Consider the following 13,913-nt stretch of genomic DNA (forward strand, 5'->3'; position numbering starts at 1 on the left):
AAGCCTCAAAGCTGGCGCTGAGGAATCCTGACTGCGGAAGGTCAGCAGCGGACGGGGCACCGTGCCTGGGTGCTGCCTCCAAAACCCTCAGCTTTTGTTGCTAGTTGGGTCAGCTGTGGTATTAGGTATCGCATCGATACGGAGAACACGGACATTGACCGACTCTTTGCCAGTGTCCTCGCCCTAGTCCATTTTAATGTGTTTGCATCCTTTTTTAGGATGAAGACCTTGTTTGTTTTAGAGATATAAAACCTGGTGCCCCCCACCACTATCTGGTGGTGCCCGTGAAGCACATCGGAAATTGCAAAACACTGAAGACAGAGCACATACCTCTAGGTAAGGCTGCAAGTGTGTGCTTAACCTAAAGGAAAAACATTTTTCACAGTCTGAAAGAGGGTGTTGTCAAGTAAACTACAACTCTGGACACGATTTGTAAAAATGGAAATAGATGATGTGAGTGAGTGAGTGTAGATGGGGACATACCCTTTATGGGAACTTCTGTCTGCTATTCTAGAATGGCACATTTTTTTGTGCAGTTCTGGAAAAACATTGCCCTAGTGCATGAAATCTAGTCTGTTTGCATGGAGTATAGATGCCTCTGCACTTTGTTGGAAGTACAGCTTTATTTTTAAAGCATTTATGTGCTGCTTCATTATATTTTCTTAGATATGCATATGCAATTCTAAAAGCTTACAGAAGAATTTTATAAAGTGTATACCTTCAGGTTAAGTGCTGCCTTCTTTGTCAGGAAAAAAGGGAGTGACAGATGAAAAAGGGAAATGGTGTTCCAGAAAACTTTAAAAATCTTTGAAAAAATAAAATTCTGTAATGTTGAAGCCATGATTTATTGTTGCTAGGTTTATTTAGCTTTTTTCCCCCTTAAAAAGACGTTGTCCTGGAATTTGTTTCACAAGATGTGGCTAGCTATGTGTGTTGAGTAACAGGAGAAACTACAGCCATGAAGACATTCCACCTTAGGGAAATCTACATTTATATTATGCAAGAAAAGAGTTATAATTGCAGTGTGCAAATCTTGCATCGCTGTATTTCTCTCTCTAAACATAGGGTGGTTTTCTCCAGAAAAAAACTTCTGTATGTATTTGGCTGCAAGACAATTCACAATTCCTTTGACTTTTGCCTTAAGTTTTTGTAATAGGGTTGCTGCATTTTTCAGTGATAGAGCAATGAAACCCACCTGGTAATAAGTAAGACTGACAACTTTATTTTAATTTTAATTTATGTATCATCTCTGAAACTTACTCCAGGCTTCACAGGACCTGGAGGTCAAAGTCCTGTAGCTGTGTAGATACAACACTGGATTTAGTGTAAAGTCATCATCCTGACCAATCAGTAGTTGTTGTTTTTTTAATAAGGGTGTGGTGATAGCATGGCTTTGGCCGAAGTTCTTAGAATAATATAGCACTGAAAAGCATTGTGGTGTGGAAGTTGGTATCAGTGGCAATTTTCAAGTAAATCATTGCACACACTCTCTTGACTGTCTTTTGTTTGACTAATAGTAGTTACAGTGTTTATATTTCAAAAAACCCATGTCTGTGATCTCAGTGTAGATTAATCTATTGAAGTTAATATTCTGAAGAATACCTTTTAAAAATAAATTTTATGTGTTTTTTAATAGTGAAGAGAATGATGGAAGTTGGAAAAGCTGTTCTCCAGAAGAATAATTTTAGTGACTTGAATGATGTAAGGTATGTAATAGAAGCCTTCCGTCTTTCTGTTGAGTGTGTTTTTTGCTTTTCAGAATGCTACTTTAGAGATGGTGGCAGAACCTGCACTGTGATTTATGGAAGAAATCAGTTCTACATTCAGTTATTGCATGAATTCTCAATTAAAATCTGCTGGCATTGAATATAAACTTTTTTTTCTGATCAAGTTCTGGCACAAATTGCATTCTAGCTCTGAGATTCTTTCTTGAACACATCTTGGAATAAGGAGGGCACTTGCTGCACATATGCTTTAAATCCTAGATGCCAGAAGAGAGGTAAACTTTGGCCTATTGAAGCAGGGCACTACCCTGTCTTTCAGTCATACCAGCATTCACTGGATTTTGGTGCTGGACTCTTTGGTTTAAGGCCTTTGATAGCTGAAATAAACTGTAACATAATTTAAGCACTGTAAAGAAATAGTTAGCTTGACCTTCATGGTTAAAATTGATAGTTGGCTTTCCAGCTGAAAACTAGATAGGATACATTTAAGGTACTTTTTCTTTTAACTCCTCATTTTAAAAATGTGTCTTAAATACACATAATATGAGATGTGAGGGAGGAGGTTAATGGGCATCTGAAAAGCTTTTTTTGTGGTGAAATGAAAGGGCATATTTTTGTTCTTGCTTTTATATACAATGAAAATGTGATGAGTTGTTAGTTCTGTGGATCCTGTTAAATTACCTGTGATGTTCCACTTCTTCCTGAATTAATGCCACCACTATCTCGTACTTTTCCTTTTCTGAAGAATGGGTTTTCACTGGCCTCCCTTCTGCTCGATACCCCACTTGCATCTTCATGTTCTGGCTCCAGCCAGTCAGCTGGGATTCCTCTCCAGGCTCTATTACAGAATCAATTCCTACTGGTTTATCACGGTAAGTGTAATGCAGGTGAGCTTTGCTGTAGGTTTTCAATTATGAGCGGAAAATGCCATGTCTTTCTAACCTTTTAACTGTGTCCAAAAATTCTCTGACCATTTCTTTTTGTTGTTACTTTAATTCTCAATTACATGTGTTTTGAATTAACTGTTTGAGAAAAAATGAAGGTAAAACCCTTCATGCTTGTGCTTATTAAGGGGAATGGAGTGCTAATAACTAACAGCAAACAGTACAGTAGTTCTGGATCTTGCCTGAAGCTCAGGCTGTGTGATGTGCATCTGTGGACACTTTGTAAATAGTTGGGTTTTAATATAAAAGGATATATTCAACTGTGATGGTCTGTTTTGCACATACCCTGATTAATCCAGTGTAGGTGAAAACATATCCACCTAATGATTGCATTTATCACTTCATGTGGTTTTTCTCATCTTGTCATCTTTAGACTAAACCAAGTGCCTGCTTTACAGAAACATTTTACTGATTTACGTCAGTAAGGATTAGCAATGAGACTGAACTGACACTGATTAAAGCACTTTGAAAATCTCTCTCTTGATCTAAACCTCACTCTCACAGCTTTGATACAGCAAAGCACCTGTCCTTGCAATGTAGCTGCAGCATCCTGGTATCACTGCACATCCCCAAAATCAAAAGCTTCTTACTTAAAGAGAAGAAACATGGCTTCTTTACAGTGGGACCTTGCTGAAGATCACAACTAGCTCAAGAAAAGCAGAAGTGTCTGCTGTGTTATTGAGCATCTTACAAATATTTGTCCCTCAAATACATATAGCTATGTAGTTTTACTTCTTATTATCTTGGATTAGTTCAGGCAGAACCGTACTAAGTCTGGTTATCCAGTATGGATGCACTTTGGTATTTTGCCCTGTTGTCAAGCTGGAAAATGTTCTTGGGTTGGTGGTGGTTTTGTTTTGGTTTTTTTTTTAATTATAGTGTCTTGAATGTGGTACTTGTTTAAGAATGCAAAACAGGATTCAGATAATATAATTTTCGGTTTCTGCGTGCTTTATGTAGCTTTATTTGTAAATAAACTGCAGTAACTACTGAAGTCCTGTTGAGTTGCTCCTACCTGCAGTAGCTGATTGCATTTTTACTCTCTGTATTTAAAATATGCCAAACTTGAGCTTTTCACCTTTTAATGTAGTTCCTTTGGAGATCTTAATAAAGCCCCAAGCACTAGCTCAAATGAAAAGATCAATTCAGTAGGACTGGCAAAAAAAGCAAAGGCTGACAGTAAACTGATCTGTTTCAGAAGTGCCCCTCTTAGCCTCCACGTGCCCAATCTAGTCTGCTTGTTGGCTGACTTCCTTCTGCCCTGAGCCTTCCTGAGGGCTGTGTGAGCTGGTGCTGTTAAATGTAGGAAGTACAGCTGTCCCAGTTCTGCCCATGATGCGTAAACAGCCATGTATGATGACAAAAGTATGTGTTGGTGCAGTGACGTAACCAAAGGACGAGGTAATAGCTTGTGACACGAGCCACACACGTGAACGCCCTCCATCCCTCAGCAACGCTCGAGGCTGGTGGGTGATGAGAGGTCACAGCACGGTGTTCTGGAGTGGCTCATAGAGAATCCCAGGTCTCACCACTTGGTTGTTCCGAGCACTGCTGTCTTCTGAGGTCTCTAAAGTCACGGTGCTTTAATAGATCTGCTGTTTATTTGCTCAAACCTCCTCTAACCTCCACAGGTTATGTTTCCTCTTCTGATCACCTCATGAGTGTTTGGTGGAAACTGGGAGTCTGCTGTTGAAAGGAATTGTTGTTGTATTCTGCTTCTCCTGTACACTTTGTCTGTAAAAGAGAAAAGCAAAGGCTTTGTTAGTGTCACTGTTTTTAAAATGGAATTTTCAGTAAGCTAAAGGCCCATGGTGTAGTTAATGCATTGCTTTCTCTCTTTTATAGGCTGAACAGCTGATCGAGAGACTGCAAACTGAAAATGCTGCCAGCTGAAAGCTTGTGTCATTTGGTCTTCAAGCTCTGAATTAAGGTTGCACAGTTTGATGTTGCCAATAATATCCCAGGATAAAAAAAGCTTTAGTTCCTTATGAGGAAATACACACAGAATTTGTAGCTGCCAACCTAATTCTTCTGTTTGGATACATCAGTCTGTATACATCCCTAGCGTGATGTATTTCAGTTACAATTTTATATTTGTGTATATACAGCCGTAATACACACACACACATGCACACAGGCAGAGAATTCTTCCTATTAAAAGGCCAAGTGTAGCAGCAGAATGTATTGCAACCAAGGCAACGAGTTAAAACTAACAGCTTGTGAATGGTACCAAAGGGAGTATTTGTTGCAGAATTAAGCTTTCATTTTCAAGATGCATTGTTCTGGGATTGCAGGTAACATTTCAAACATTTGTTCCCATCTGCATTTGTATGATATGTTACTTATGCCTAGTGATGAGTAGGTGCATTGTTGAAAGTACAGTACTGACTTTCTGGTGCTAAACCACTTCAATGTTACCTGCCTTGTTTGCATCACAGTGACACAGTAAATGTCAATACAGTGCTGTATAACCGAGAATATGGTTTATGTGTAAATAGACTTAAAGATTTTTTTTCCCTCTTATGTGCACAATATTTGAAATTAGTTACTGTATGTTTACAAAGAACGTGAAGAGTTCAGAAGAACAGATTTAATATACTGCTCTTCTGCATGGCAGTAGACAGAAAAATCCAGATTTTCTGATCTTGTTCTCACTGGAAGTCCCTTGCAGATTACTAATGCCTTGGCCAAATTTGGATTCTAAATGGAGCAGTAAGAGAAGTTGGTCTGAAACACTGTGTGTGTGTGTGTCAGACTTACATAAGAGCAATGTGATTTGACTTTGGGATAGCAGGGACTCAGCCCAAAATTGGAACATGCCAAGTGTCTTACGGAACCTGCTGATGCTGCATGACTCTAATCAGGAATGCTATTGCTTGTTTTTCAGTACCATAATAAGGCAGACTGGAAAGTTAAAACTCCAGAACACATGAAGTGGATTTTGTTTGTTCACAGAGCATGTCTTGGTGCCAAACTAACCAAGTGCCCTTGCCTGATGCATTCAGATGCAGCTGAGGTGAGAATGTCTGTTGCACCTGCAAGCTTCCCTGAACATAATATTCTGTGTTTTCCACGGATCCAGCACCTGTTGCCTTAGTGGTATGATGTGTTGTAATGTTCTTACAGTACTTCAGAGTCTGCACCCTTCTGAAGAACAGCATTTTCTACCTGGGAGAGTTTACACCTCTCTGTCTGTAAGATTATCTTCCTAATGTCTTGTTACTGTTATTAGTGGGCACTCACATGTCATTTGCAGCCCTTTAGGGTTTTAATTTGTTAGGTTTGGTAGGAAAAGTGTGACTTAAAGCCACTGAACTTGGACTGTGCAGTAGATGAAGAGGTTTGAGCTGGCTTCTAACTTCATGAAATACCTGAACGTTAAGGATTTTCAGGAGTTAAAACTTACTGTGTTCTGATCTGTAATTAATTTATGTAACTATACTGAACTGTGACATAATGTAATATTTAAAATACCAGCATGAACTGTTGTCAAAAAGGATTAATAAATGCTAATCTTGGAATGATTTTCCAGTGCAGTGGAATAGTTGACTGTGGGGGTTGACCCTAGATAGCCCTTTGCTCGCTCTTCACCCCCCACCCCAGTGGGATGGCAGAATAGAAAGACCAAAATGAGAAAACTCTAAGTTGAGAGAAAGACAGTTTAATATGTGAAGGAAAGAGGAAGCAAAAAGCCAAGGTACGCGATGCAAAGGCAGTAACTCATGACCTCCCACAATCGGGCCAGTAGCAATGCCCCCCCCTCCCCCACCAAAAAAAGCCCTCTCTTCAGCTTTTATTCCAGACATTTTATGTCATGGAATATCCTTGCTGGCCAGTCTGTGCCAGGTGTGCAGGTTGTGCTCTCTCCAAGCTTTCTGCCCACTGGAGGGGCAGAGCTGGAAGAGAGAAGGCCCTGATGCTGTGCACGCACTGCTCAGCAATGACCAGAACTGCTGGGTTACCAACACTCTTCCAGTCACACCCAAAACCTGGGATGCTCAGAAGGAAGTTACCACCAGCCCAGCCAGACTCTGTACATTGCCAAATGTACATGAAAGCACAAAGGCCAACTTTTATATCTTAACTTTGGAGAAGGGCCCCACTAGTGGCATGATTGGAAAGGTAAAAATGTGGGTATAATGTCGCTTCCAGGGTTTTGCTGATGAGAAAGATGGGGAATTCCTGTGTTCCTGACAGCAACAGACAGGCCTCAAAACAGCTGAAATAACAAAAGCATTAAACAGAGGCACACTAATTACTGAGAGGAATGCTCAGCCTCTCATTAGTGGTTTTCAGCACAGGACTGTGGTCTGTTTTCCTTCTGCATTGACAAGTTCTTGGCCTCTGCAAATAATTTTTTTAATTAGGTGAAGAAATACTTTCTGAAAAGCCTATCCTAATACTTCCAATACGTTTCTGAATTACTGGCTAGCCCCCGGAAGAGGCAGTGGGCAGATCCTGTTAACTTTGTCACTGTCTTCTATAGAAGCTTTTCGTAATTTTAATTAAATCTTCAGAAATCATCTGTAGAGCTTTCCAAGGAGCAAAGATCAATAAGGAGCATGAACTCAGAAGCTCTTACTCTCCAAGAGCCTGGAGAAGCAAAGGAAAGTTGTTTAGCCACTGCTGCTGGCTCTATTCTTTGATCCAGTATTAGCAGTCTTGAGAAAAGCTGCTTTTTTGACCTCATGTTTAGGAATGACAAAGCTTTATTTGTACTCTTTTGCTCAATTGTTTTACATAAACTCCCAACCTAACACGAACCCAGAGAATAATGCTTTTATGCTGAAGTACTAGCTGCTCCCTCTGAAAGGGTGAAAGAGATACACATACAATGCTGCTAAAAATAAAACAAAATTTTGCTTAAATTGATAATAACTCCTCAGACTATTCCGAAGTCTTTTTAAGTGTGAATTGTAAATAAAAGTAGGAAAATGGGAGCAAACCAGTGAAAATTGTATTTGAAATTTGAGAAACTTGGAAACAATAAAATGCTACATAAAAACTCAGTCATTTCAAACTACTGTGCAACATTTATTGAAATGGTGAAAGTGCCTTCAGTGTTTGACAAGACAAACCACAGCTAATTCCTATACGATGTACAGTCCAAAACAGATGCAGAGTTTACAGGCTTCAAGTGGAAGGAAAGGTCACTGAGGGAATCTGTCACAAAGTGAAGTTTAGGAGAGATTTAAAGAGCTGAAAGGTACTTAGCAGGGCAAGAACACCTTTTAGAAGGTTGGCATTTACTTACTGCTCCAAATAATCTGTAATACTAAAACCCCTCACATGCTACTATTTCTGCAAAAATAGTTTAATGAATTCTGTTCTATTTACTCTAAGGGGAGCCTGCTGAAAATAAAGGTTGCATGTTGAAAAGTTTAAATTCCTGTTTCATTGGTAGATGTTAATCGAATCACATCACAGATGAAGAAGCATAATTGTGTAAAACTCGTAGCTAAACTGAGTCATGTGCATTAGATACGATGCATTCATGACTATACAGACTTCAGGAGTAATTTTTTTATTCTGGAGTGTACCAGTGGGCAAGCTGACCAGCTCTGTTATCTCTCTTTTAGTCCTTTTTGTTTTCAATACTGGCTGTTGCTGGAAGCACGAGACTGGATTTGTCAACCTGTGTGCTGAGCCAGTTTGGCAGCTCGGTGTTTATAATCATTGCATGGGCACACAGAAAGGTTTCAGTCACTCTTTCCAGAATGCTCATCTAAAGCTGGCAGGCAGGAAACATGGCTCTGTAACTATTTAAAAACAAAAAATCCCTCTATAAATAATAGTTTCGTTATATAGTAATTCTTGGTTCTATTAAAAATATAATAATAGAGCAAACTTCTTTTAGTTGCTTACAAAGTAGGTAAGACCATGTCATTAAGGGCTTGCTCTGCTTCTGTTTTGATCAGAGGTGTACTTAAACTGCTTGTAGATGTACTCAAGCATCTACCACTTACATGGCAGTGAGAGCCTAGATTACTGATATTTAATTGTTTGAGCCAGCCTTAATTAAAATCTAGTAAATTTGCATGGGCTGGGCTTGCATCTTATGGTGCTCAGGCGACATACTGCCTCACATGTGTGTTTTAGAATGAATTATTTGTACAATGTCCAGCAATGTATTATTTTTCCTGATACTGCCATCCCATTAATCAGCTGGTGACACTTGAAGTGCCTAATGCTGATTCCTGCAAGTTATGAGCTAACACTTCAGCAGAACTGAGTGGATTTCAGAACTGTTAAACAAAACTAATTCGATGGCTGCACTATAAAAAGCTCAATTTGTTTTGAAATCCAAATAGATGTAAAGATTCCTCTAACGGGAGCTGAAATACCCTGAGGTGTGCCCATGTCATTTGGCAAGAAGTGCTTTTCCAAAAAGAACAAAGCATCTTAAATATGTTAAGATCACAAACGACATGTCTTGTTTTCAGCTGCAAGATGTAGATTTGGAAAGAAGCGGTGGGTTTGAAACCTAAGGGAACAAGACAAGTGCCTGGTGCAGCACATATTCCCCCTTTTCCAATGTGGTAAAATTATATGGTAATTAAAACCCATTCTCTACGACTCCCCTGTTCCCCAGATACACTTATTTCAGCACATTAATTTCTTTTTTTTCTATTTTCATTGTCTTTTCACCAGAAAAAAAAGGAGGCAGAGTAATAATGAAATCCTTCAGTCAAAAGACTTAGTTTGATGCAAATCCCCATTGGATGAAAATATCAAAACAGAACCCCATTCTTTTAGGCTTTTTGCAATAGGAGTTATTTTATATAAATAGCATAAAATTACACATCACTTTTATCAATCTTAATTTATATTAAATTTTAATATCCTTTTGATGCAGGAAAGTATTGTACTTTAAAGACCCATCAAGTAGTGTAGTTAGCACCACACAGAAGCTTTTATTTGTACTGATAAAAAAATAGAACTTTAGATTTCAAGTTACGCAGCTTTATTGGTGGGAACTCTTGTAAATACAGCTCCTGATTATTTTTATAGCACTATTACAACTATTTTTTACCCAATCCTGTATTTTTCTTTTAAACAGTCTGGAGAGCTCACAACTGTGCTCTGAAAGCAGATAAACGAGGTATGGGACTGTGCCGCTAGACTTTTATTTATGCATCTGGCACTACACTATCTCTGCTCTCCTCTTGTAAAAAACATTGCTACATTTTGGTGAAAGAAGAGCCTTTTTTTTTTTTCCTAATGAATGCACAGGTGCCCCAATACAGAGTTTCTGTTGACTTTTGCATCTTTACGTTGTGGCATCCTACCTTCTATGAAGGGGTATAGCTGAATTCACCAAAAAAGGCTGAAGAGCTTTGTTGACTTCTTCTAAAGTGTCAGAAGAACAGAACAGGTAAAAATGGTGTGAGATAGAGAAGAAAAAGAACAAGAGACTCAAAAGGTTTGGAGAAGATTGTAAGATTAGACTATTAAATACCAGAACTAGTGCAGCTGTCCAAAATACAAACAAGATGCAACTAATTTAGGAACCATCAAGTATCCTTGCTGTGTTATTTTTGTAAGTTTGGGAATTTCCATCTACTTCATGAAAATAACTTCTATTTATTCATTTTAACCATGTTTAATTGAACCTTAACTTTTGCTATATACCAGGCTCTTCGTTTGAAGAAGTCTATGAATTCCCACAAGAGTTTTCAATTCCACGTTTTACAAATCCCAGTCTCCCATGCAGTAAGTATTTCACAACCTGCAAGAATCGATGTTGTAGGATAGCAAGTTAGTAATTTATACTTTCAGTAACCTAAAAGCAGTAAGCCAGCAGAGTTATTTCAAAAACTGTCATATACTTGGTAGTAGATGATAATAAAGACAATCCAATGTCAGTGTGATGGATTAGCTCCTAAGATGTGATTTCTGTCCAAATCTCTACCACTTTTACAAAAATATGCTTTATCCTTCTCGCCCATTTCCTCTCCTGCATCCCAGTAGGTAGCTGAGTTGAAATTCTGTAATCAAAACCTGTGAAGATGGTATCTAGATCTGTTTCTCCAAATGGAACCATGCAGCTAAGTTCATTCCAGGACAAAGCCTTATTGTAGTAAAGTGATGACCACATCATCATCTTTTCCTTGCCAAAGCATTTCACCTTCAAAATGAACCAGACCATGTTTTCTGGCTCTTAACAAGATTCCCACTACTTTATTGGAAATAGTCACATATGTTTCAAACAGCTGCCCAAATGTCACACTCATGTGTCCATCTTCTCCCACCTCTCCAGTTCTTCTGATGATCAGGCACAGCTCTTCTACTTCTTTACCTACGTGTGAGTGAGCATCTTTCCCTCTCTGCTCTGTCCGAGACCCTTCAGGGGGTCTCCCATAGGTAGGATCTCCTCTGTGAGTATGCGCAGGTTTAGATGCAAGCCTGTCATCGCTGCTGAACGGATTTTTCCTCTGATACTCAATGTGATCCTCCGCCCAGGTCTGCCAACTTTTCCTCAGGTCACCCACTGCACCGGTAGCTTTAGCACTTTGCCCTTGATCTCCTTCCATTTCTTGAAAATGTTTTATGGCACTCAAGGAGGAAACGAATCAGTGACTGGCTGTAACTATGGTTTCTGTGTGCACGGTCAGCTGTGAAGGAAAAACAACAAACCAGCCAGATATTTTTTGGAAGAGTTTTGCCCGAGTGAGAGGCAAGGCTACTGAAAAACATGTTAAATATCTGAAGATTTTAAGTCCACTCATAACTCTACAGCAATGAAGAAAGTAGAAGTGATTCAGCGTAAATTCATAGGTAATGTAAGAGCACAGGGCATTAAGTTATGCTTACAAGTTCACACACACGGTGCTCCACCGGTCCCGCAGTTACCGATCAAACCCCGCAGCCTCCGTGCAACACAAACATAGCGCAGTACTCACTCTTCTTGCAATGACGCCTTTCCAAGAACTTTATCCCGGTACCCGGCAGCCCCGCGGACTTCCTAAACAATCTGATGCAGTGCTGGCTGAGCTGGGGAGAGAGCAAACCATTCGCCGAGCGGCAGCAGCGGCACACCAACCCATGCACGGGGGTGGGAAGCCTTTCTCCTGCCGGAACGCTGATTAAAGGTGGACAAATTCACGGCGTGCCGACAAGGTTCCCTCAGACTGTGGAAGTTACTATGCACAGAAAATATTATCTGGAGCCGATACTCCAATACATGGTGGGAGCAGGGGGATTTTCCTCATCAGGCACTGCAAGGAGAAGTGAAAATCCAGTTAGCGAGCGCGTCGCTGTCTGCAGACCCTATTTAGTGAAGAAGACAAAGGCAGAATAGATTGTTCTCCCTTAAAAGGCTGTGCTGCACAGCCATGTCTGCCGGCTACAGCCCGCGGGCAGGCAGAGGTGCAAGTGCCTCACCTCTCCCGGTACACGGGCTGCCCACCACCTGTGGCATTCCACGGGCTTAGATTATGGACTATCGGTGCAGGACGTGGTTGTTCTGACGAATTAGGGGCAGACTTTTATATACCTACAGAGATCTCAATGTGCTATGTCTTTGCTGGGTCGTTTCGTCCACCTGTTGAAAAATGCAAACCGGAGTTTCCAGGTAGCACATAAGTAGAGTTGATATTTTCACGGACATCTGAAGTTAAAACACAGGATTAGAGCTGGATTTTCTACGGGGAAATGGATAGAAATGCAAATTCTGAACAGTTCAACAACTGAATTATATATCGGGTATTTCTGTATTTTGAAAAGATTGTTGTTTTAAAAGTAAGATTTCATGGACATTTGCCCACATACATATGTTGGTGATGTTGCACATGAACCCATGAGCAGGGACAGGGTTCCTGAAATTCCCCAGCAGAACCTGCAGGTCAGTCAAAAAACACTTGTGTTGCCTCTGGGTCTGGAAGAGTGCACGGGGTGAGCAACACGATCCCTGCAGAATGGAATTGGGAATAATAAGCAACAGCACACATGAAATAATGGCTTTTCATTCATGGTCTCTCACTTTTAAGTTGAAACTCGTGATTGTTGTATGATCCCGCTGTTGTATTTTTTGTGAGAGGAAGATGGTTAATTCTAGCTTCCGGGATAAATTTCAAGTTGAGTAATTATACTTTGTGTATATAAAACTCCCCTGAAGGCTAAAAAAAGGGTAATTTTTCTTCCTTTCCCTCCCTAAAAGCGTTACGTAATGTTTTTAAAATGACTCCCCACATCCACACTAACAAACTGCTTGATTCTCCTCAGTGGCATTACAGGAATGTATGTTCCATTTCCAAACACAGCATCTGAAAAGCATTTTGTTTTTATGTCAGAATCAAATACTCTGTAAATCTTACTTAGTAATGCACATTCACTTTCAAACTAAGTTGAGCAACATGTATACACTGCCAGAGATTTTGCATGGATCCTCAAGCCAAGAGCAAGAAAAAACCAGAGCTTTTCTTAATGTCTTCTGTAGGAAACAGTATCAGTGAAAAACAGATATTCACCTTGTGAGAACAGACAGCAGTGCCCTGAAGGTAAAGCAGTGCAGATAAAGCAAGCAAAAGCCAGTTTCAAAGAGATTATGCTTAAAAATAATACCAACAACCCCATCTAAGGAGTTTCTAAAAGGGAAGCAGTACAGCTAAGAAATTTAAACTGAGATGGATTGGAAAAACAAAAGCAGACTTCTTCCACTAAAGCTCTCTCAATAATTCCAAGATTTTATAAGCAATCTCAGGCTCACAGGGTTTGTCAGCAGTTCAGCAATGTGTTTATTGCTGGGTCTCAGCACTCAACTACGAAGTGAACAAGCCAGATCCACATCTACCTCTTTTCTTTCTCCTCTAGGAAAGCTCATGTTTAGCTGCCAGGTCACCTTAGATTGCTTTCTTGTCAATCATCAGGACTAAAGCTTCACTGTAACCTCAGTTTTGATTACTGCAGGAAGGGATAACTGGAGAAGCTGCAGGATGAGATTATGGAGATGCATAAAGAAGGTGTCCCGTGCAGTGCTTGCAGGTCATGAGCAAAATCTTAGCCATTTAGAAAAAGAAAGCTGTTCAAAAGAAACACAGAACGTGAGTTCAGTGCTGACCTGCCCTGGTCCTAATAAACAGCTTACCAAAATCTGGATAAGGCAAACCTTTCAGATCAACACAACAGAGAGATCAGTGACTACGGGATTACAGTTATCAAGACTAGATATTAAAATAAAATATAATCTGCAAGACAAACCCCTTTTTGCCCCTCTGCTGGACCGTCACACCTCTGCTCCTCTCCT

At 39.9% G+C, this 13,913-nt stretch overlaps 1 protein-coding gene and 1 long non-coding RNA gene across 2 annotated transcripts in view; one reads left to right on the forward strand and one right to left on the reverse strand.

Annotated features, from left to right (window-relative positions):
• HINT3 (histidine triad nucleotide binding protein 3) overlaps nucleotides 1-6,194 on the forward strand; it is a 6,873-nt gene extending 679 nt beyond the window's left edge. Inside the window, exons 2-5 of the mRNA XM_008637955.2 lie at nucleotides 219-336; nucleotides 1,637-1,706; nucleotides 2,470-2,596; nucleotides 4,514-6,194. Of these exons, the coding sequence (XP_008636177.1) occupies nucleotides 219-336; nucleotides 1,637-1,706; nucleotides 2,470-2,596; nucleotides 4,514-4,561 (363 nt within the window). The 3' untranslated portion in view covers nucleotides 4,562-6,194. The remainder of the gene's footprint in view (nucleotides 1-218; nucleotides 337-1,636; nucleotides 1,707-2,469; nucleotides 2,597-4,513) is intronic.
• Nucleotides 6,195-7,678: 1,484 nt separating this feature from the next.
• LOC108447999 lies at nucleotides 7,679-13,861 on the reverse strand. The gene is made up of 2 exons (XR_001863749.1): nucleotides 11,572-13,861; nucleotides 7,679-11,283 (listed from the first exon to the last, which is right to left on the reverse strand). It is a non-coding gene; the product is annotated as an uncharacterized LOC108447999 (long non-coding RNA).
• Between the last annotated feature and the right edge of the window lie 52 nt (nucleotides 13,862-13,913).

This window comes from Corvus brachyrhynchos, unplaced genomic scaffold (assembly GCF_000691975.1).
Source record: "Corvus brachyrhynchos isolate BGI_N302 unplaced genomic scaffold, ASM69197v1 scaffold14, whole genome shotgun sequence".
Taxonomy (NCBI): Eukaryota; Metazoa; Chordata; class Aves; order Passeriformes; family Corvidae; genus Corvus; species Corvus brachyrhynchos.